We start from the raw sequence: 22,939 nt of genomic DNA, 5'->3' as shown, positions 1-22,939 counted from the left end.
CCCCAGACCTGCAGGGGAGAGCAGAGCCAGACCAGACAGTTCCCCAGACCTGCAGGGGAGAGCAGAGCCAGACCAGACAGTTCCCCAGACCTGCAGGGGAGGGCAGAGTCAGACCAGACAGTTCCCCGGACCTGCAGGGGAGAGCAGAGTCAGACAGTTCCCCAGACCTGCAGGGGAGAGCAGAGCCAGACCAGACAGTTCCCCAGACCTGCAGGGGAGAGCAGAGCCAGACCAGACAGTTCCCCAGACCTGCAGGGGAGAGCAGAGCCAGACCAGACAGTTCCCCAGACCTGCAGGGGAGAGCAGAGTCAGACAGTTCCCAGACCTGCAGGGGAGAGCAGAGTCAGACCAGACAGTTCCCCAGACCTGCAGGGGAGAGCAGAGTCAGACCAGACAGTTCCCCAGATCTGCAGGGGAGAGCAGAGTCAGACCAGACAGTTCCCCAGACCTGCAGGGGAGAGCAGAGTCAGACAGTTCCCCAGACCTGCAGGGGAGGGGCCCCACAGCGCCACTGTCCCGGCAGTCCCATCTCAATTCGTCTTTCCGCGATTCCTTGCCACCTATCTTATTCCCTCCACAACCGTATTTGGAGGGGAAAGTCCAAGTTCCTTCCCCTTGGACCTACTTATCCAGTGCATATTGAGAAGGACGCGAGGAGAGAGGATGCAAGGAATCAAGGAAAGACTAATTGAGATAGCGCCGGGAAGGTGCACAGCACAGAGAAGACAAGCAGCAGCTACAGATACATACACTACATGGCCAACAATATGTGGACAGCTGCTCATTGAACATCTCATTCCAAAATCATGGGCATTAATATGGAGTTGGTCCCCCCTTCGCTGCTATAACAGCCTCCACTCTTCTGGGAAGGTTTTCTACTAGATGTTGGAACATTGCTGCGGGGACTTGCTTCCATTCAGCCACAAGAGCATTAGTGAGGTCGGGCACTGATGTTGGGCGATTAGACCTGGCTCTCAGTCATCGTTCCAATTCATCCCAAATCTGTTCGATGGAGTTGAGGTCAGGGCTCTGTGCAGGCCAGTCAAGTTCTTCCACACCGATCTCGACAAATCTTTTTCTGTATGGACCTGGCTTTGTGCATGGGGACATTGTCATGCTGAAACAGGAAAGGGCCTTCCCTAAACTGTGGCCACAAAGTTAGAAGCACAGAATCATCTAGAATGTCATTATATGCTGTAGCATTAAGATTTCCCTTCATTGGAACTAAGGGGCCCGAACCATGAAAAACAGCCCCAGACCATTATTCCTCCTCCACCAAACTTTACAGTTGGCAAGATGCATTCGGCCAGGTAGCGTTCTCCTGGCATCCGCTAAACCCAGATTAGTCCGTCGGACTGCCACATGGTGAAAAGTGATTCACGCGTTTCCACTGCTCCAGAGTCCAATGGCGGCGAGCTTTACACCACTCCAGCTGACGCTTGGCATTGTGATCTTAGGCTTGTGTGCGTCTGCTCGGCCGTGGAAACCCATTTCATGAAGCTCCCGACGAACAGTTCTTCTGCTTACGTTAATACCAGAGGCAGTTTTGAACTCAGTAGTTGCAACCGAGGACAGATCATTTTTACGTGCCTCAGCGGTCTTGTTCTGTGAGCTTGTATTCAAATTAATTTATATAGCTTTTCTTACATCAGCTGATATCTCAAAGTGCTGTACAGAAACCCAGCCTAAAACTCCAAACAGCAAGCAATGCAGGTGTAGAAGCACGGTGGCTAGGAAAAACTCCCTAGAAAAGGCCAAAACCTAGGAAGAAACCTAGAGAGGAACCAGGCTATGAGGGGTGGCCAGTCCTCTTCTGGCTGTGCCGGGTGGAGATTATAACAGAACATGGCCAAGATGTTCAAATGTTCATAAATGACCAACATGGTCAAATAATAATAATCACAGTAGTTGTCGAGGGTGCAACAAGTCAGCACCTCAGGAGTAAATGTCAGTTGGCTTTTCATAGCCGATCATTAAGAGTATCTCTACCGCTCCTGCTGTTTCTAGAGAGTTGAAAACAGCAGGTCTGGGACAGGTAGCACGTCCGGTGAACAGGTCAGGGTTCCATAGCCGCAGGCAGAACAGTTGAAACTGGAGCAGCAGCATGACCAGGTGGACTGGGGACAGCAAGGAGTCATCAGGCCAGGTGGACTGGGGACAGCAAGGAGTCATCAGGCCAGGTGGACTGGGGACAGCAAGGAGTCATCAGGCCAGGTGGACTGGGGACAGCATGGAGTCATCAGGCCAGGTGGACTGGGGACAGCAAGGAGTCATCAGGCCAGGTGGACTGGGGACAGCAAGGAGTCATCAGGCCAGGTGGACTGGGGACAGCAAGGAGTCATCAGGTCAGGTGGACTGGGGGTTATTAGTTTTCTTATTCTTACTCTTATTTTTTAAACTATATTGTTGGTTAAGGGATTGTAAGTCAGCATTTCACTGTTGTATTCGGCGCATGTGACTAATAAAATTAGATTTGATTCAACCTCCTTGTACTAGATTGTCTTTCAACCCTTGGCTTCTGATGCTGCTGAGGCACGTCAATGTCCGTCTCATGAGGTTGAGAGAAAAGTAGTGAATTATTTGAGTCAACCACTGTTGGCTTGGCAGCTTGCCGTTCTCAGGAGACTGGGATGTGAACTTGCCACACCGCTGGGCGTCTTCAGTGCCCAGGGGCATTCCACACAGCCTTGTCTCAAGCATCCACAGGGGGTCAACTTTGACCTTTTAATAGTTGCTTGGTCGGTAGATTGTTGTAAAAATATGTTAAGTCCTTTTATCTAAACATGCAGTACATTTATCCTATAAAAATGTTGAAAACTACAATGTCACAACTTGAGGTCCATAAATCCCTTTTGAATTATTTAGAAAGGAAAAGACTGAAATGAGTCATTCTTCAAATATCAGTTTTAATGTGTACACATGAACCTGAGCAGTTATTTCCCTAATCTGGGACTAATAGAACAATTTAAAACTAGTATTTATTCATAACAATTATTACTACAACTTCAAATTGTAAAAATTGTTTACATATATTATAAAGCATATGTAAAATGACCAGCCAAATGCAGATATATATACCCACCCCATAGTAACCAAGGCTGAAATGCATATATATATACCCACCCCATAGTAACCAAGGCTGAAATGCAGATATATATACCCACCCCATAGTAACGAAGCGCTGAACACTGCAGATATATATACCCACCCCATAGTAACCAAGGCTGAAATGCAGATATATATACCCACCCCATAGTAACCAAGGCTGAAATGCAGATATATATACCCACCCCATAGTAACCAAGGCTGAAATGCAGATATATATACCCACCCCATAGTAACAAGGCTGAAATGCAGTTATATATACCCACCCCATAGTAACCAAGGCTGAAATGCAGATATATATACCCACCCCATAGTAACCAAGGCTGAAATGCAGTTATATATACCCACCCCATAGTAACCAAGGCTGAAATGCAGATATATATACCCACCCCATAGTAACCAAGGCTGAAATGCAGATATATATACCCACCCCATAGTAACCAAGGCTGAAATGCAGATATATATACCCACCCCATAGTAACAAGGCTGAAATGCAGATATATATACCCACCCCATAGTAACCAAGGCTGAAATGCAGATATATATACCCACCCCATAGTAACCAAGGTTGAAATGCAGATATATATATACCCACCCCATAGTAACCAAGGCTGAAATGCAGTTATATATATACCCACCCCATAGTAACCAAGGCTGAAATGCAGTTATATATACCCACCCCATAGTAACCAAGGCTGAAATGCAGATATATATACCCACCCCATAGTAACCAAGGCTGAAATGCAGATATATATACCCACCCCATAGTAACCAAGGCTGAAATGCAGTTATATATATACCCACCCCATAGTAACCAAGGCTGAAATGCAGATATATATACCCACCCCATAGTAACCAAGGCTGAAATGCAGATATATATACCCACCCCATAGTAACCAAGGCTGAAATGCAGATATATATACCCACCCCATAGTAACCAAGGCTGAAATGCAGATATATATACCCACCCCATAGTAACCAAGGCTGAAATGCTAGAAAACACAAGCATTTCACTGCACCTGCAATAACAAAATCTGTGTACCAATAAACTTTGATTTAGATTTGATGTAAACACACCTAGGAGTGGAATCTGATTGGACTGGCTCTAAGTAGGCAGGGCAGCCTTGGATTTTCTCCTCGGCCGATTGGCCAAAAGCTGCTGTCTGTCCACCCGGTCCAGAGAAGCCCCTCCCTCCTATCCAGCACTAACACTCCACATCATGAAAAAAAAAACAATCAGAAAACTCAAGTGATCTTATCACGTCAGATACAGCTGTTTGTCCCTCTCCAGTTTCGACTACGGTAGTGAAAAGAGGAAGGTGTTCATGTTTCCTTGACCCTCCATCACACCTCCCCCAAACGAGGGGATGTGTTTTGTGCCTTCTGGAAGTCAACAGTGTTACGGTGTAGCGAGGGCAGGTTAACCCTCGAACTCCTCATCTCTGGGTGGCACGCTGGCTGTAGACTCGGTGGCCAGGCTGAGGCTGGGCGAGGAGGTGGAGGAGCCCAGGAGGCTGATGTCTGGGAGGGAGGTGGTGACCTCCTGGGAGAAACAGTACTCCTCCTGGTCTGGCTGGGGCCTAGTTCTGTGACTCACCACCACACTGGAATAGAGGAGGTGGACACAGAGACTTGGTCTTAGAGATCAAAAGGAAACTATTCCAACTGTGGAGAAATGTAGTCCTGTTCCCACTGGTGCTGTGTGTGTGTGTGTGTGTGTATAGTTACACTATAGACTGCCTGGGTTTACCAGGGCTTTATTGTATTGAGAAGCTATTGAGAGCCACTGGATGAGGTCCTGTGTGTGTGTGTGTGTGTGTGTGTGTGTGTGTGTGTGTGTGTGTGTGTGTGTGTGTGTGTGTGTCCACTCACCTCGATCTGCTTGGCTCCTGCCTGAGGTGATCAGACTTGGGAACGTAGGTCGACTCGGACCACTAGAAAATAACAAATAAATCATAAGGAATAAAGGTTTTGAAGTGTCTGTCCTTATCTAGGAGATATAAGGTCAGGAAATATATTTAAAAAATTGTCGCGTGACACTTGTGGGGGTCGTAGAGCAAAACGGAGGACACCATCGTGATTGGGAGTCCCATTGGTCCAGCGTCATCCGCGTTTGGCCGGTGTAGGCCGTCATTGTAAATAAGAATTTGTTCTTAACTGACTTGCCTAGTTAAATAAAGGTTAATTAATTTTAAAAAATCAAATAGTGTTGACGAGAGTCTCATCTTTCCATAGTGGTCATTAGTTAATACCATTCAGACGCTACAGATGTTTTCGCGAGAAGACAAATTCTTCCAACGCAGATGTGGAAGGTCGACATACCGTGGGCGGATTGAAACGCAGCCCAACAGGAAATAACATCTCTAGGCGGATTGAAACGCAGCCCAACAGGAAATAACATCTCTAGGCGGATTGAAACGCAGCCCAACAGGAAATAACATCTCTAGGGGGATTGAAACGCAGCCCAACAGGAAATAACAGATATCTCTAGGTGGATTGAAACGCAGCCCAACAGGAAATAACATCTCTAGGTGGATTGAAACGCAGCCCAACAGGAAATAACATCTCTAGGCGGATTGAAACGCAGCCCAACAGGAAATAACATCTCTAGGTGGATTGAAACGCAGCCCAACAGGAAATAACATCTCTAGGCGGATTGAAACGCAGCCCAACAGGAAATAACATCTCTAGGCGGATTGAAACGCAGCCCAACAGGAAATAACATCTCTAGGCGGATTGAAACGCAGCCCAACAGGAAATAACATCTCTAGGCGGATTGAAACGCAGCCCAACAGGAAATAACATCTCTAGGCGGATTGAAACGCAGCCCAACAGGAAATAACATCTCTAGGCGGATTGAAACGCAGCCCAACAGGAAATAACATCTCTAGGCGAATTGAAACGCAGCCCAACAGGAAATAACATCTCTAGGCGGATTGAAACGCAGCCCAACAGGAAATAACATCTCTAGGCGGATTGAAACGCAGCCCAACAGGAAATAACATCTCTAGGCGGATTGAAACGCAGCCCAACAGGAAATAACATCTCTAGGCGGATTGAAACGCAGCCCAACAGGAAATAACATCTCTAGGCGGATTGAAACGCAGCCCAACAGGAAATAACATCTCTAGGCGGATTGAAACGCAGCCCAACAGGAAATAACATCTCTAGGCGGATTGAAACGCAGCCCAACAGGAAATAACATCTCTAGGCGGATTGAAACGCAGCCCAACAGGAAATAACATCTCTAGGCGAATTGAAACGCAGCCCAACAGGAAATAACATCTCTAGGCGGATTGAAACGCAGCCCAACAGGAAATAACATCTCTAGGCGGATTGAAACGCAGCCCAACAGGAAATAACATCTCTAGGCGGATTGAAACGCAGCCCAACAGGAAATAACATCTCTAGGGGGATTGAAACGCAGCCCAACAGGAAATAACATCTCTAGGGGGATTGAAACGCAGCCCAACAGGAAATAACATCTCTAGGCGGATTGAAACGCAGCCCAACAGGAAATAACATCTCTAGGCGGATTGAAACGCAGCCCAACAGGAAATAACATCTCTAGGCGGATTGAAACGCAGCCCAACAGGAAATAACATCTCTAGGCGGATTGAAACGCAGCCCAACAGGAAATAACATCTCTAGGCGGATTGAAACGCAGCCCAACAGGAAATAACATCTCTAGGCGGATTGAAACGCAGCCCAACAGGAAATAACATCTCTAGGCGGATTGAAACGCAGCCCAACAGGAAATAACATCTCTAGGCGGATTGAAACGCAGCCCAACAGGAAATAACATCTCTAGGCGGATTGAAACGCAGCCCAACAGGAAATAACATCTCTAGGCGGATTGAAACGCAGCCCAACAGGAAATAACATCTCTAGGCGGATTGAAACGCAGCCCAACAGGAAATAACATCTCTAGGCGGATTGAAACGCAGCCCAACAGGAAATAACATCTCTAGGCGGATTGAAACGCAGCCCAACAGGAAATAACATCTCTAGGCGGATTGAAACGCAGCCCAACAGGAAATAACATCTCTAGGCGGATTGAAACGCAGCCCAACAGGAAATAACATCTCTAGGCGGATTGAAACGCAGCCCAACAGGAAATAACATCTCTAGACGGATTGAAACGCAGCCCAACAGGAAGTAACATCTCTAGGCGGATTGAAACGCAGCCCAACAGGAAATAACATCTCTAGGCGGATTGAAACGCAGCCCAACAGGAAATAACATCTCTAGGTGGATTGAAACGCAGCCCAACAGGAAATAACAGATATCTCTAGGTGGATTGAAACGCAGCCCAACGGGAAATAACAGATATCTCTAGGTGGATTGAAACGCAGCCCAACGGGAAATAACATCTCTAGGTGGATTGAAACGCAGCCCAACGGGAAATAACAGATATCTCTAGGTGGATTGAAACGCAGCCCAACAGGAAATAACAGATATCTCTAGGTGGATTGAAACGCAGCCCAACAGGAAATAACAGATATCTCTAGGTGGATTGAAACGCAGCCCAACAGGAAATAACAGATATCTCTAGGTGGATTGAAACGCAGCCCAACAGGAAATAACAGATATCTCTAGGTGGATTGAAACGCAGCCCAACGGGAAATAACAGATATCTCTAGGTGGATTGAAACGCAGCCCAACGGGAAATAACAGATATCTCTAGGTGGATTGAAACGCAGCCCAACGGGAAATAACAGATATCTCTAGGTGGATTGAAACGCAGCCCAACGGGAAATAACAGATATCTCTAGGTGGATTGAAACGCAGCCCAACGGGAAATAACAGATATCTCTAGGTGGATTGAAACGCAGCCCAACGGGAAATAACAGATATCTCTAGGTGGATTGAAACGCAGCCCAACAGGAAATAACAGATATCTCTAGGTGGATTGAAACGCAGCCCAACAGGAAATAACAGATATCTCTAGGTGGATTGAAACGCAGCCCAACAGGAAATAACAGATATCTCTAGGTGGATTGAAACGCAGCCCAACAGGAAATAACAGATATCTCTAGGTGGATTGAAACGCAGCCCAACAGGAAATAACAGATATCTCTAGGTGGATTGAAACGCAGCCCAACAGGAAATAACAGATATCTCTAGGTGGATTGAAACGCAGCCCAACAGGAAATAACAGATATCTCTAGGTGGATTGAAACGCAGCCCAACAGGAAATAACAGATATCTCTAGGTGGATTGAAACGCAGCCCAACAGGAAATAACAGATATCTCTAGGTGGATTGAAACGCAGCCCAACAGGAAATAACAGATATCTCTAGGTGGATTGAAACGCAGCCCAACAGGAAATAACAGATATCTCTAGGTGGATTGAAACGCAGCCCAACAGGAAATAACAGATATCTCTAGGTGGATTGAAACGCAGCCCAACAGGAAATAACAGATATCTCTAGGTGGATTGAAACGCAGCCCAACAGGAAATAACAGATATCTCTAGGTGGATTGAAACGCAGCCCAACAGGAAATAACAGATATCTCTAGGTGGATTGAAACGCAGCCCAACAGGAAATAACAGATATCTCTAGGTGGATTGAAACGCAGCCCAACAGGAAATAACAGATATCTCTAGGTGGATTGAAACGCAGCCCAACAGGAAATAACAGATATCTCTAGGTGGATTGAAACGCAGCCCAACAGGAAATAACAGATATCTCTAGGTGGATTGAAACGCAGCCCAACAGGAAATAACAGATATCTCTAGGTGGATTGAAACGCAGCCCAACAGGAAATAACAGATATCTCTAGGTGGATTGAAACGCAGCCCAACAGGAAATAACAGATATCTCTAGGTGGATTGAAACGCAGCCCAACAGGAAATAACAGATATCTCTAGGTGGATTGAAACGCAGCCCAACAGGAAATAACAGATATCTCTAGGTGGATTGAAACGCAGCCCAACAGGAAATAACAGATATCTCTAGGTGGATTGAAACGCAGCCCAACAGGAAATAACAGATATCTCTAGGTGGATTGAAACGCAGCCCAACAGGAAATAACAGATATCTCTAGGTGGATTGAAACGCAGCCCAACAGGAAATAACAGATATCTCTAGGTGGATTGAAACGCAGCCCAACAGGAAATAACAGATATCTCTAGGTGGATTGAAACGCAGCCCAACAGGAAATAACAGATATCTCTAGGTGGATTGAAACGCAGCCCAACAGGAAATAACAGATATCTCTAGGTGGATTGAAACGCAGCCCAACAGGAAATAACAGATATCTCTAGGTGGATTGAAACGCAGCCCAACAGGAAATAACAGATATCTCTAGGTGGATTGAAACGCAGCCCAACAGGAAATAACAGATATCTCTAGGTGGATTGAAACGCAGCCCAACAGGAAATAACAGATATCTCTAGGTGGATTGAAACGCAGCCCAACAGGAAATAACAGATATCTCTAGGTGGATTGAAACGCAGCCCAACAGGAAATAACAGATATCTCTAGGTGGATTGAAACGCAGCCCAACAGGAAATAACAGATATCTCTAGGTGGATTGAAACGCAGCCCAACAGGAAATAACAGATATCTCTAGGTGGATTGAAACGCAGCCCAACAGGAAATAACAGATATCTCTAGGTGGATTGAAACGCAGCCCAACAGGAAATAACAGATATCTCTAGGTGGATTGAAACGCAGCCCAACAGGAAATAACAGATATCTCTAGGTGGATTGAAACGCAGCCCAACAGGAAATAACAGATATCTCTAGGTGGATTGAAACGCAGCCCAACAGGAAATAACAGATATCTCTAGGTGGATTGAAACGCAGCCCAACAGGAAATAACAGATATCTCTAGGTGGATTGAAACGCAGCCCAACAGGAAATAACAGATATCTCTAGGTGGATTGAAACGCAGCCCAACAGGAAATAACAGATATCTCTAGGTGGATTGAAACGCAGCCCAACAGGAAATAACAGATATCTCTAGGTGGATTGAAACGCAGCCCAACAGGAAATAACAGATATCTCTAGGTGGATTGAAACGCAGCCCAACAGGAAATAACAGATATCTCTAGGTGGATTGAAACGCAGCCCAACAGGAAATAACAGATATCTCTAGGTGGATTGAAACGCAGCCCAACAGGAAATAACAGATATCTCTAGGTGGATTGAAACGCAGCCCAACAGGAAATAACAGATATCTCTAGGTGGATTGAAACGCAGCCCAACAGGAAATAACAGATATCTCTAGGTGGATTGAAACGCAGCCCAACAGGAAATAACAGATATCTCTAGGTGGATTGAAACGCAGCCCAACAGGAAATAACAGATATCTCTAGGTGGATTGAAACGCAGCCCAACAGGAAATAACAGATATCTCTAGGTGGATTGAAACGCAGCCCAACAGGAAATAACAGATATCTCTAGGTGGATTGAAACGCAGCCCAACAGGAAATAACAGATATCTCTAGGTGGATTGAAACGCAGCCCAACAGGAAATAACAGATATCTCTAGGTGGATTGAAACGCAGCCCAACAGGAAATAACAGATATCTCTAGGTGGATTGAAACGCAGCCTAACAGGAAATAACAGATATCTCTAGGTGGATTGAAACGCAGCCCAACAGGAAATAACATCTCTAGGTGGATTGAAACGCAGCCCAACAGGAAATAACAGATATCTCTAGGTGGATTGAAACGCAGCCCAACAGGAAATAACAGATATCTCTAGGTGGATTGAAACGCAGCCCAACAGGAAATAACAGATATCTCTAGGTGGATTGAAACGCAGCCCAACAGGAAATAACAGATATCTCTAGGTGGATTGAAACGCAGCCCAACAGGAAATAACAGATATCTCTAGGTGGATTGAAACGCAGCCCAACAGGAAATAACAGATATCTCTAGGTGGATTGAAACGCAGCCCAACAGGAAATAACAGATATCTCTAGGTGGATTGAAACGCAGCCCAACGGGAAATAACAGATATCTCTAGGTGGATTGAAACGCAGCCCAACGGGAAATAACAGATATCTCTAGGTGGATTGAAACGCAGCCCAACAGGAAATAACAGATATCTCTAGGTGGATTGAAACGCAGCCCAACAGGAAATAACAGATATCTCTAGGTGGATTGAAACGCAGCCCAACAGGAAATAACAGATATCTCTAGGTGGATTGAAACGCAGCCCAACAGGAAATAACAGATATCTCTAGGTGGATTGAAACGCAGCCCAACAGGAAATAACAGATATCTCTAGGTGGATTGAAACGCAGCCCAACAGGAAATAACAGATATCTCTAGGTGGATTGAAACGCAGCCTAACAGGAAATAACAGATATCTCTAGGTGGATTGAAACGCAGCCCAACAGGAAATAACAGATATCTCTAGGTGGATTGAAACGCAGCCCAACAGGAAATAACAGATATCTCTAGGTGGATTGAAACGCAGCCCAACAGGAAATAACAGATATCTCTAGGTGGATTGAAACGCAGCCCAACAGGAAATAACAGATATCTCTAGGTGGATTGAAACGCAGCCTAACAGGAAATAACAGATATCTCTAGGTGGATTGAAACGCAGCCCAACAGGAAATAACAGATATCTCTAGGTGGATTGAAACGCAGCCCAACAGGAAATAACAGATATCTCTAGGTGGATTGAAACGCAGCCCAACAGGAAATAACAGATATCTCTAGGTGGATTGAAACGCAGCCCAACAGGAAATAACAGATATCTCTAGGTGGATTGAAACGCAGCCCAACAGGAAATAACAGATATCTCTAGGTGGATTGAAACGCAGCCCAACGGGAAATAACAGATATCTCTAGGTGGATTGAAACGCAGCCCAACGGGAAATAACAGATATCTCTAGGTGGATTGAAACGCAGCCCAACAGGAAATAACATCTCTAGGTGGATTGAAACGCAGCCCAACAGGAAATAACATCTCTAGGTGGATTGAAACGCAGCCCAACAGGAAATAACAGATATCTCTAGGTGGATTGAAACGCAGCCCAACAGGAAATAACATCTCTAGGTGGATTGAAACGCAGCCCAACAGGAAATAACATCTCTAGGTGGATTGAAACGCAGCCCAACAGGAAATAACAGATATCTCTAGGTGGATTGAAACGCAGCCCAACAGGAAATAACAGATATCTCTAGGTGGATTGAAACGCAGCCCAACAGGAAATAACAGATATCTCTAGGTGGATTGAAACGCAGCCCAACAGGAAATAACAGATATCTCTAGGTGGATTGAAACGCAGCCCAACAGGAAATAACAGATATCTCTAGGTGGATTGAAACGCAGCCCAACGGGAAATAACAGATATCTCTAGGTGGATTGAAACGCAGCCCAACGGGAAATAACAGATATCTCTAGGTGGATTGAAACGCAGCCCAACAGGAAATAACATCTCTAGGTGGATTGAAACGCAGCCCAACAGGAAATAACATCTCTAGGTGGATTGAAACGCAGCCCAACAGGAAATAACATCTCTAGGTGGATTGAAACGCAGCCCAACAGGAAATAACAGATATCTCTAGGTGGATTGAAACGCAGCCCAACAGGAAATAACATCTCTAGGTGGATTGAAACGCAGCCCAACAGGAAATAACATCTCTAGGTGGATTGAAACGCAGCCCAACAGGAAATAACAGATATCTCTAGGTGGATTGAAACGCAGCCCAACAGGAAATAACAGATATCTCTAGGTGGATTGAAACGCAGCCCAACAGGAAATAACAGATATCTCTAGGTGGATTGAAACGCAGCCCAACAGGAAATAACAGATATCTCTAGGTGGATTGAAACGCAGCCCAACAGGAAATAACAGATATCTCTAGGTGGATTGAAACGCAGCCCAACAGGAAATAACAGATATCTCTAGGTGGATTGAAACGCAGCCCAACAGGAAATAACAGATATCTCTAGGTGGATTGAAACGCAGCCCAACAGGAAATAACAGATATCTCTAGGTGGATTGAAACGCAGCCCAACAGGAAATAACAGATATCTCTAGGTGGATTGAAACGCAGCCCAACAGGAAATAACAGATATCTCTAGGTGGATTGAAACGCAGCCCAACAGGAAATAACAGATATCTCTAGGTGGATTGAAACGCAGCCTAACAGGAAATAACAGATATCTCTAGGTGGATTGAAACGCAGCCCAACAGGAAATAACATCTCTAGGTGGATTGAAACGCAGCCCAACAGGAAATAACAGATATCTCTAGGTGGATTGAAACGCAGCCCAACAGGAAATAACAGATATCTCTAGGTGGATTGAAACGCAGCCCAACAGGAAATAACAGATATCTCTAGGTGGATTGAAACGCAGCCCAACAGGAAATAACAGATATCTCTAGGTGGATTGAAACGCAGCCCAACAGGAAATAACAGATATCTCTAGGTGGATTGAAACGCAGCCCAACAGGAAATAACAGATATCTCTAGGTGGATTGAAACGCAGCCCAACAGGAAATAACAGATATCTCTAGGTGGATTGAAACGCAGCCCAACGGGAAATAACAGATATCTCTAGGTGGATTGAAACGCAGCCCAACAGGAAATAACAGATATCTCTAGGTGGATTGAAACGCAGCCCAACAGGAAATAACAGATATCTCTAGGTGGATTGAAACGCAGCCCAACAGGAAATAACAGATATCTCTAGGTGGATTGAAACGCAGCCCAACAGGAAATAACAGATATCTCTAGGTGGATTGAAACGCAGCCCAACAGGAAATAACAGATATCTCTAGGTGGATTGAAACGCAGCCCAACAGGAAATAACAGATATCTCTAGGTGGATTGAAACGCAGCCCAACAGGAAATAACAGATATCTCTAGGTGGATTGAAACGCAGCCTAACAGGAAATAACAGATATCTCTAGGTGGATTGAAACGCAGCCCAACAGGAAATAACAGATATCTCTAGGTGGATTGAAACGCAGCCCAACAGGAAATAACAGATATCTCTAGGTGGATTGAAACGCAGCCCAACAGGAAATAACAGATATCTCTAGGTGGATTGAAACGCAGCCCAACAGGAAATAACAGATATCTCTAGGTGGATTGAAACGCAGCCTAACAGGAAATAACAGATATCTCTAGGTGGATTGAAACGCAGCCCAACAGGAAATAACAGATATCTCTAGGTGGATTGAAACGCAGCCCAACAGGAAATAACAGATATCTCTAGGTGGATTGAAACGCAGCCCAACAGGAAATAACAGATATCTCTAGGTGGATTGAAACGCAGCCCAACAGGAAATAACAGATATCTCTAGGTGGATTGAAACGCAGCCCAACAGGAAATAACAGATATCTCTAGGTGGATTGAAACGCAGCCCAACGGGAAATAACAGATATCTCTAGGTGGATTGAAACGCAGCCCAACAGGAAATAACAGATATCTCTAGGTGGATTGAAACGCAGCCCAACAGGAAATAACATCTCTAGGTGGATTGAAACGCAGCCCAACAGGAAATAACATCTCTAGGTGGATTGAAACGCAGCCCAACAGGAAATAACAGATATCTCTAGGTGGATTGAAACGCAGCCCAACAGGAAATAACATCTCTAGGTGGATTGAAACGCAGCCCAACAGGAAATAACATCTCTAGGTGGATTGAAACGCAGCCCAACAGGAAATAACAGATATCTCTAGGTGGATTGAAACGCAGCCCAACAGGAAATAACAGATATCTCTAGGTGGATTGAAACGCAGCCCAACAGGAAGTAACAGATATCTCTAGGTGGATTGAAACGCAGCCCAACAGGAAATAACAGATATCTCTAGGTGGATTGAAACGCAGCCCAACAGGAAATAACAGATATCTCTAGGTGGATTGAAACGCAGCCCAACAGGAAATAACAGATATCTCTAGGTGGATTGAAACGCAGCCCAACAGGAAATAACATCTCTAGGTGGATTGAAACGCAGCCCAACAGGAAATAACAGATATCTCTAGGTGGATTGAAACGCAGCCCAACAGGAAATAACATCTCTAGGTGGATTGAAACGCAGCCTAACAGGAAATAACAGATATCTCTAGGTGGATTGAAACGCAGCCCAACAGGAAATAACATCTCTAGCTTAAATGTACACATTTAGATGTTATTATTATGTTGCACGGGTGCATCAATAGACTCTTAAGGATTGCCTTTAAGCCACGAGGGGATTGAATCCTGGCCTCAGGATGACTGTGTGTAATGTCATCCACATATATACATCCAAATGAACAGCATTCCCAGAGAGACAATACTCACTAGATGTGCAGCGTCTGTGGTTCCTAGATGGACCCCTTTCTGACACAGACTCCTCAGCACACGGACTCCTACAAACAACAAGACAATGGTAACGAGTAGTGGGCCCCCTATTGGTTGCAGGTGGAAGTGCAACAAGCATTCAGCCATACTGTCAACTAGCTTTAGACCAGAGTTCACATCCTAAATAGTGCACTCCCTATGACCCTGCTCTAAAGTAGTGCACTCCCTATGACCCTGCTCTAAAGTAGTGCACTCCCTATGACCCTGCTCTAAAGTAGTGCACTCCCTATGACCCTGCTCTAAAGTAGTGCACTCCCTATGACCCTGCTCTAAAGTAGTGCACTCCCTATGGCCCTGCTCTAAAGTAGTGCACTCCCTATGGCCCTGCTCTAAAGTAGTGCACTCCCTATGGCCCTGCTCTAAAGTAGTGCACTCCCTATGGCCCTGCTCTAAAGTAGTGCACTCCCTATGGCCCTGCTCTAAAGTAGTGCACTCCCTATGGCCCTGCTCTAAAGTAGTGCACTCCCTATGGCCCTGCTCTAAAGTAGTGCACTCCCTATGGCCCTGCTCTAAAGTAGTGCACTCCCTATGGCCCTGCTCTAAAGTAGTGCACTCCCTATGGCCCTGCTCTAAAGTAGTGCACTCCCTATGGCCCTGCTCTAAAGTAGTGCACTCCCTATGACCCTGCTCTAAAGTAGTGCACTCCCTATGACCCTGCTCTAAAGTAGTGCACTCCCTATGACCCTGCTCTAAAGTAGTGCACTCCCTATGACCCTGCTCTAAAGTAGTGCACTCCCTATGACCCTGCTCTAAAGTAGTGCACTCCCTATGACCCTGCTCTAAAGTAGTGCACTCCCTATGACCCTGCTCTAAAGTAGTGCACTCCCTATGACCCTGCTCTAAAGTAGTGCACTCCCTATGACCCTGCTCTAAAGTAGTGCACTCCCTATGACCCTGCTCTAAAGTAGTGCACTCCCTATGACCCTGCTCTAAAGTAGTGCACTCCCTATGACCCTGCTCTAAAGTAGTGCACTCCCTATGACCCTGCTCTAAAGTAGTGCACTCCCTATGACCCTGCTCTAAAGTAGTGCACTCCCTATGACCCTGCTCTAAAGTAGTGCACTCCCTATGACCCTGCTCTAAAGTAGTGCACTCCCTATGACCCTGCTCTAAAGTAGTGCACTCCCTATGACCCTGCTCTAAAGTAGTGCACTCCCTATGACCCTGCTCTAAAGTAGTGCACTCCCTATGGCCCTGCTCTAAAGTAGTGCACTCCCTATGGCCCTGCTCTAAAGTAGTGCACTCCCTATGGCCCTGCTCTAAAGTAGTGCACTCCCTATGGCCCTGCTCTAAAGTAGTGCACTCCCTATGGCCCTGCTCTAAAGTAGTGCACTCCCTATGGCCCTGCTCTAAAGTAGTGCACTCCCTATGGCCCTGCTCTAAAGTAGTGCACTCCCTATGGCCCTGCTCTAAAGTAGTGCACTCCCTATGGCCCTGCTCTAAAGTAGTGCACTCCCTATGGCCCTGCTCTAAAGTAGTGCACTCCCTATGGCCCTGCTCTAAAGTAGTGCACTCCCTATGGCCCTGCTCTAAAGTAGTGCACTCCCTATGGCCCTGCTCTAAAGTAGTGCACTCCCTATGGCCCTGCTCTAAAGTAGTGCACTCCCTATGGCCCTGCTCTAAAGTAGTGCACTCCCTATGGCCCTGCTCTAAAGTAGTGCACTCCCTATGGCCCTGCTCTAAAGTAGTGCACTCCCTATGGCCCTGCTCTAAAGTAGTGCACTCCCTATGGCCCTGCTCTAAAGTAGTGCACTCCCTATGACCCTGCTCTAAAGTAGTGCACTCCCTATGACCCTGCTCTAAAGTAGTGCACTCCCTATGACCCTGCTCTAAAGTAGTGCACTCCCTATGACCCTGCTCTAAAGTAGTGCACTCCCTATGGCCCTGCTCTAAAGTAGTGCACTCCCTATGGCCCTGCTCTAAAGTAGTGCACTCCCTATGGCCCTGCTCTAAAGTAGTGCACTCCCTATGGCCCTGCTCTAAAGTAGTGCACTCCCTATGGCCCTGCTCTAAAGTAGTGCACTCCCTATGGCCCTGCTCTAAAGTAGTGCACTCCCTATGGCCCTGCTCTAAAGTAGTGCACTCCCTATGGCCCTGCTCTAAAGTAGTGCACTCCCTATGGCCCTGCTCTAAAGTAGTGCCCTCCCTATGGCCCTGCTCTAAAGTAGTGCCCTCCCTATGGCCCTGCTCTAAAGTAGTGCCCTCCCTATGGCCCTGCTCTAAAGTAGTGCCCTCCCTATGGCCCTGCTCTAAAGTAGTGCCCTCCCTATGGCCCTGCTCTAAAGTAGTGCCCTCCCTATGACCCTGCTCTAAAGTAGTGCCCTCCCTATGACCCTGCTCTAAAGTAGTGCCCTCCCTATGACCCTGCTCTAAAGTAGTGCCCTCCCTATGACCCTGCTCTAAAGTAGTGCCCTCCCTATGACCCTGCTCTAAAGTAGTGCCCTCCCTATGACCCTGCTCTAAAGTAGTGCCCTCCCTATGACCCTGCTCTAAAGTAGTGCCCTCCCTATGACCCTGCTCTAAAGTAGTGCCCTCCCTATGACCCTGCTCTAAAGTAGTGCACTCCCTATGACCCTGCTCTAAAGTAGTGCACTCCCTATGACCCTGCTCTAAAGTAGTGCACTCCCTATGGCCCTGCTCTAAAGTAGTGCACTCCCTATGGCCCTGCTCTAAAGTAGTGCACTCCCTATGGCCCTGCTCTAAAGTAGTGCACTCCCTATGGCCCTGCTCTAAAGTAGTGCACTCCCTATGGCCCTGCTCTAAAGTAGTGCACTCCCTATGGCCCTGCTCTAAAGTAGTGCACTCCCTATGGCCCTGCTCTAAAGTAGTGCACTCCCTATGGCCCTGCTCTAAAGTAGTGCACTCCCTATGGCCCTGCTCTAAAGTAGTGCACTCCCTATGGCCCTGCTCTAAAGTAGTGCACTCCCTATGGCCCTGCTCTAAAGTAGTGCACTCCCTATGACCCTGCTCTAAAGTAGTGCACTCCCTATGACCCTGCTCTAAAGTAGTGCACTCCCTATGACCCTGCTCTAAAGTAGTGCACTCCCTATGACCCTGCTCTAAAGTAGTGCACTCCCTATGACCCTGCTCTAAAGTAGTGCACTCCCTATGACCCTGCTCTAAAGTAGTGCACTCCCTATGGCCCTGCTCTAAAGTAGTGCACTCCCTATGGCCCTGCTCTAAAGTAGTGCACTCCCTATGGCCCTGCTCTAAAGTAGTGCACTCCCTATGGCCCTGCTCTAAAGTAGTGCACTCCCTATGGCCCTGCTCTAAAGTAGTGCACTCCCTATGACCCTGCTCTAAAGTAGTGCACTCCCTATGGCCCTGCTCTAAAGTAGTGCACTCCCTATGGCCCTGCTCTAAAGTAGTGCACTCCCTATGGCCCTGCTCTAAAGTAGTGCACTCCCTATGGCCCTGCTCTAAAGTAGTGCACTCCCTATGGCCCTGCTCTAAAGTAGTGCACTCCCTATGGCCCTGCTCTAAAGTAGTGCACTCCCTATGGCCCTGCTCTAAAGTAGTGCACTCCCTATGGCCCTGCTCTAAAGTAGTGCACTCCCTATGGCCCTGCTCTAAAGTAGTGCACTCCCTATGGCCCTGCTCTAAAGTAGTGCACTCCCTATGGCCCTGCTCTAAAGTAGTGCACTCCCTATGGCCCTGCTCTAAAGTAGTGCACTCCCTATGGCCCTGCTCTAAAGTAGTGCACTCCCTATGGCCCTGCTCTAAAGTAGTGCACTCCCTATGGCCCTGCTCTAAAGTAGTGCACTCCCTATGGCCCTGCTCTAAAGTAGTGCACTCCCTATGGCCCTGCTCTAAAGTAGTGCACTCCCTATGGCCCTGCTCTAAAGTAGTGCACTCCCTATGGCCCTGCTCTAAAGTAGTGCACTCCCTATGGCCCTGCTCTAAAGTAGTGCACTCCCTATGGCCCTGCTCTAAAGTAGTGCACTCCCTATGGCCCTGCTCTAAAGTAGTGCACTCCCTATGACCCTGCTCTAAAGTAGTGCACTCCCTATGGCCCTGCTCTAAAGTAGTGCACTCCCTATGACCCTGCTCTAAAGTAGTGCACTCCCTATGACCCTGCTCTAAAGTAGTGCACTCCCTATGACCCTGCTCTAAAGTAGTGCACTCCCTATGACCCTGCTCTAAAGTAGTGCACTCCCTATGACCCTGCTCTAAAGTAGTGCACTCCCTATGACCCTGCTCTAAAGTAGTGCACTCCCTATGACCCTGCTCTAAAGTAGTGCACTCCCTATGACCCTGCTCTAAAGTAGTGCACTCCCTATGACCCTGCTCTAAAGTAGTGCACTCCCTATGACCCTGCTCTAAAGTAGTGCACTCCCTATGACCCTGCTCTAAAGTAGTGCACTCCCTATGACCCTGCTCTAAAGTAGTGCACTCCCTATGACCCTGCTCTAAAGTAGTGCACTCCCTATGACCCTGCTCTAAAGTAGTGCACTCCCTATGACCCTGCTCTAAAGTAGTGCACTCCCTATGACCCTGCTCTAAAGTAGTGCACTCCCTATGACCCTGCTCTAAAGTAGTGCACTCCCTATGACCCTGCTCTAAAGTAGTGCACTCCCTATGACCCTGCTCTAAAGTAGTGCACTCCCTATGACCCTGCTCTAAAGTAGTGCACTCCCTATGACCCTGCTCTAAAGTAGTGCACTCCCTATGACCCTGCTCTAAAGTAGTGCACTCCCTATGACCCTGCTCTAAAGTAGTGCACTCCCTATGACCCTGCTCTAAAGTAGTGCACTCCCTATGACCCTGCTCTAAAGTAGTGCACTCCCTATGACCCTGCTCTAAAGTAGTGCACTCCCTATGACCCTGCTCTAAAGTAGTGCACTCCCTATGACCCTGCTCTAAAGTAGTGCACTCCCTATGACCCTGCTCTAAAGTAGTGCACTCCCTATGACCCTGCTCTAAAGTAGTGCACTCCCTATGACCCTGCTCTAAAGTAGTGCACTCCCTATGACCCTGCTCTAAAGTAGTGCACTCCCTATGACCCTGCTCTAAAGTAGTGCACTCCCTATGACCCTGCTCTAAAGTAGTGCACTCCCTATGACCCTGCTCTAAAGTAGTGCACTCCCTATGACCCTGCTCTAAAGTAGTGCACTCCCTATGACCCTGCTCTAAAGTAGTGCACTCCCTATGACCCTGCTCTAAAGTAGTGCACTCCCTATGACCCTGCTCTAAAGTAGTGCACTCCCTATGACCCTGCTCTAAAGTAGTGCACTCCCTATGGCCCTGCTCTAAAGTAGTGCACTCCCTATGGCCCTGCTCTAAAGTAGTGCACTCCCTATGGCCCTGCTCTAAAGTAGTGCACTCCCTATGGCCCTGCTCTAAAGTAGTGCACTCCCTATGACCCTGCTCTAAAGTAGTGCACTCCCTATGACCCTGCTCTAAAGTAGTGCACTCCCTATGACCCTGCTCTAAAGTAGTGCACTCCCTATGACCCTGCTCTAAAGTAGTGCACTCCCTATGACCCTGCTCTAAAGTAGTGCACTCCCTATGACCCTGCTCTAAAGTAGTGCACTCCCTATGACCCTGCTCTAAAGTAGTGCACTCCCTATGACCCTGCTCTAAAGTAGTGCACTCCCTATGACCCTGCTCTAAAGTAGTGCACTCCCTATGACCCTGCTCTAAAGTAGTGCACTCCCTATGACCCTGCTCTAAAGTAGTGCACTCCCTATGACCCTGCTCTAAAGTAGTGCACTCCCTATGACCCTGCTCTAAAGTAGTGCACTCCCTATGGCCCTGCTCTAAAGTAGTGCACTCCCTATGGCCCTGCTCTAAAGTAGTGCACTCCCTATGGCCCTGCTCTAAAGTAGTGCACTCCCTATGGCCCTGCTCTAAAGTAGTGCACTCCCTATGGCCCTGCTCTAAAGTAGTGCACTCCCTATGGCCCTGCTCTAAAGTAGTGCACTCCCTATGGCCCTGCTCTAAAGTAGTGCACTCCCTATGGCCCTGCTCTAAAGTAGTGCACTCCCTATGGCCCTGCTCTAAAGTAGTGCACTCCCTATGGCCCTGCTCTAAAGTAGTGCACTCCCTATGGCCCTGCTCTAAAGTAGTGCACTCCCTATGACCCTGCTCTAAAGTAGTGCACTCCCTATGACCCTGCTCTAAAGTAGTGCACTCCCTATGACCCTGCTCTAAAGTAGTGCACTCCCTATGACCCTGCTCTAAAGTAGTGCCCTCCCTATGACCCTGCTCTAAAGTAGTGCCCTCCCTATGACCCTGCTCTAAAGTAGTGCCCTCCCTATGACCCTGCTCTAAAGTAGTGCCCTCCCTATGACCCTGCTCTAAAGTAGTGCACTCCCTATGACCCTGCTCTAAAGTAGTGCACTCCCTATGACCCTGCTCTAAAGTAGTGCACTCCCTATGACCCTGCTCTAAAGTAGTGCACTCCCTATGACCCTGCTCTAAAGTAGTGCACTCCCTATGACCCTGCTCTAAAGTAGTGCACTCCCTATGACCCTGCTCTAAAGTAGTGCACTCCCTATGACCCTGCTCTAAAGTAGTGCACTCCCTATGACCCTGCTCTAAAGTAGTGCACTCCCTATGACCCTGCTCTAAAGTAGTGCACTCCCTATGACCCTGCTCTAAAGTAGTGCACTCCCTATGACCCTGCTCTAAGGTAGTGCACTCCCTATGACCCTGCTCTAAAGTAGTGCACTCCCTATGACCCTGCTCTAAAGTAGTGCACTCCCTATGACCCTGCTCTAAAGTAGTGCACTCCCTATGACCCTGCTCTAAAGTAGTGCACTCCCTATGACCCTGCTCTAAAGTAGTGCACTCCCTATGACCCTGCTCTAAAGTAGTGCACTCCCTATGACCCTGCTCTAAAGTAGTGCACTCCCTATGGCCCTGCTCTAAAGTAGTGCACTCCCTATGACCCTGCTCTAAAGTAGTGCACTCCCTATGACCCTGCTCTAAAGTAGTGCACTCCCTATGACCCTGCTCTAAAGTAGTGCACTCCCTATGACCCTGCTCTAAAGTAGTGCACTCCCTATGACCCTGCTCTAAAGTAGTGCACTCCCTATGGCCCTGCTCTAAAGTAGTGCACTCCCTATGGCCCTGCTCTAAAGTAGTGCACTCCCTATGGCCCTGCTCTAAAGTAGTGCACTCCCTATGACCCTGCTCTAAAGTAGTGCACTCCCTATGACCCTGCTCTAAAGTAGTGCACTCCCTATGACCCTGCTCTAAAGTAGTGCACTCCCTATGACCCTGCTCTAAAGTAGTGCACTCCCTATGACCCTGCTCTAAAGTAGTGCACTCCCTATGACCCTGCTCTAAAGTAGTGCACTCCCTATGACCCTGCTCTAAAGTAGTGCACTCCCTATGACCCTGCTCTAAAGTAGTGCACTCCCTATGACCCTGCTCTAAAGTAGTGCACTCCCTATGGCCCTGCTCTAAAGTAGTGCACTCCCTATGGCCCTGCTCTAAAGTAGTGCACTCCCTATGGCCCTGCTCTAAAGTAGTGCACTCCCTATGACCCTGCTCTAAAG

At 47.3% G+C, this 22,939-nt stretch overlaps 1 protein-coding gene across 5 annotated transcripts in view; it reads right to left on the bottom strand.

The window, feature by feature from the left end:
- Window positions 1-2,886: 2,886 nt before the first annotated feature.
- LOC139546211 (pneumococcal serine-rich repeat protein-like) overlaps window positions 2,887-22,939 on the bottom strand; it is a 92,454-nt gene continuing 72,401 nt past the window's right edge. For 4 of the 5 annotated variants that reach the window (XM_071354331.1, XM_071354333.1, XM_071354334.1 and 1 more), the window contains 3 exons: window positions 15,375-15,442; window positions 4,978-5,039; window positions 2,887-4,709 (listed from right to left, as the gene is read on the bottom strand). In XM_071354331.1, the coding sequence (XP_071210432.1) occupies window positions 4,526-4,709; window positions 4,978-5,039; window positions 15,375-15,442 (314 nt within the window). In that variant the 3' untranslated portion in view covers window positions 2,887-4,525. The remainder of the gene's footprint in view (window positions 4,710-4,977; window positions 5,040-15,374; window positions 15,443-22,939) is intronic. The other variant, XM_071354335.1, reaches the window with a different exon arrangement.

Source organism: Salvelinus alpinus, chromosome 20 (assembly GCF_045679555.1).
Source record: "Salvelinus alpinus chromosome 20, SLU_Salpinus.1, whole genome shotgun sequence".
Lineage (NCBI taxonomy): Eukaryota > Metazoa > Chordata > Actinopteri > Salmoniformes > Salmonidae > Salvelinus > Salvelinus alpinus.
Note: the sequence above shows the minus strand (reverse complement) of the source record. Positions and strands in the feature narration are given on the sequence as shown.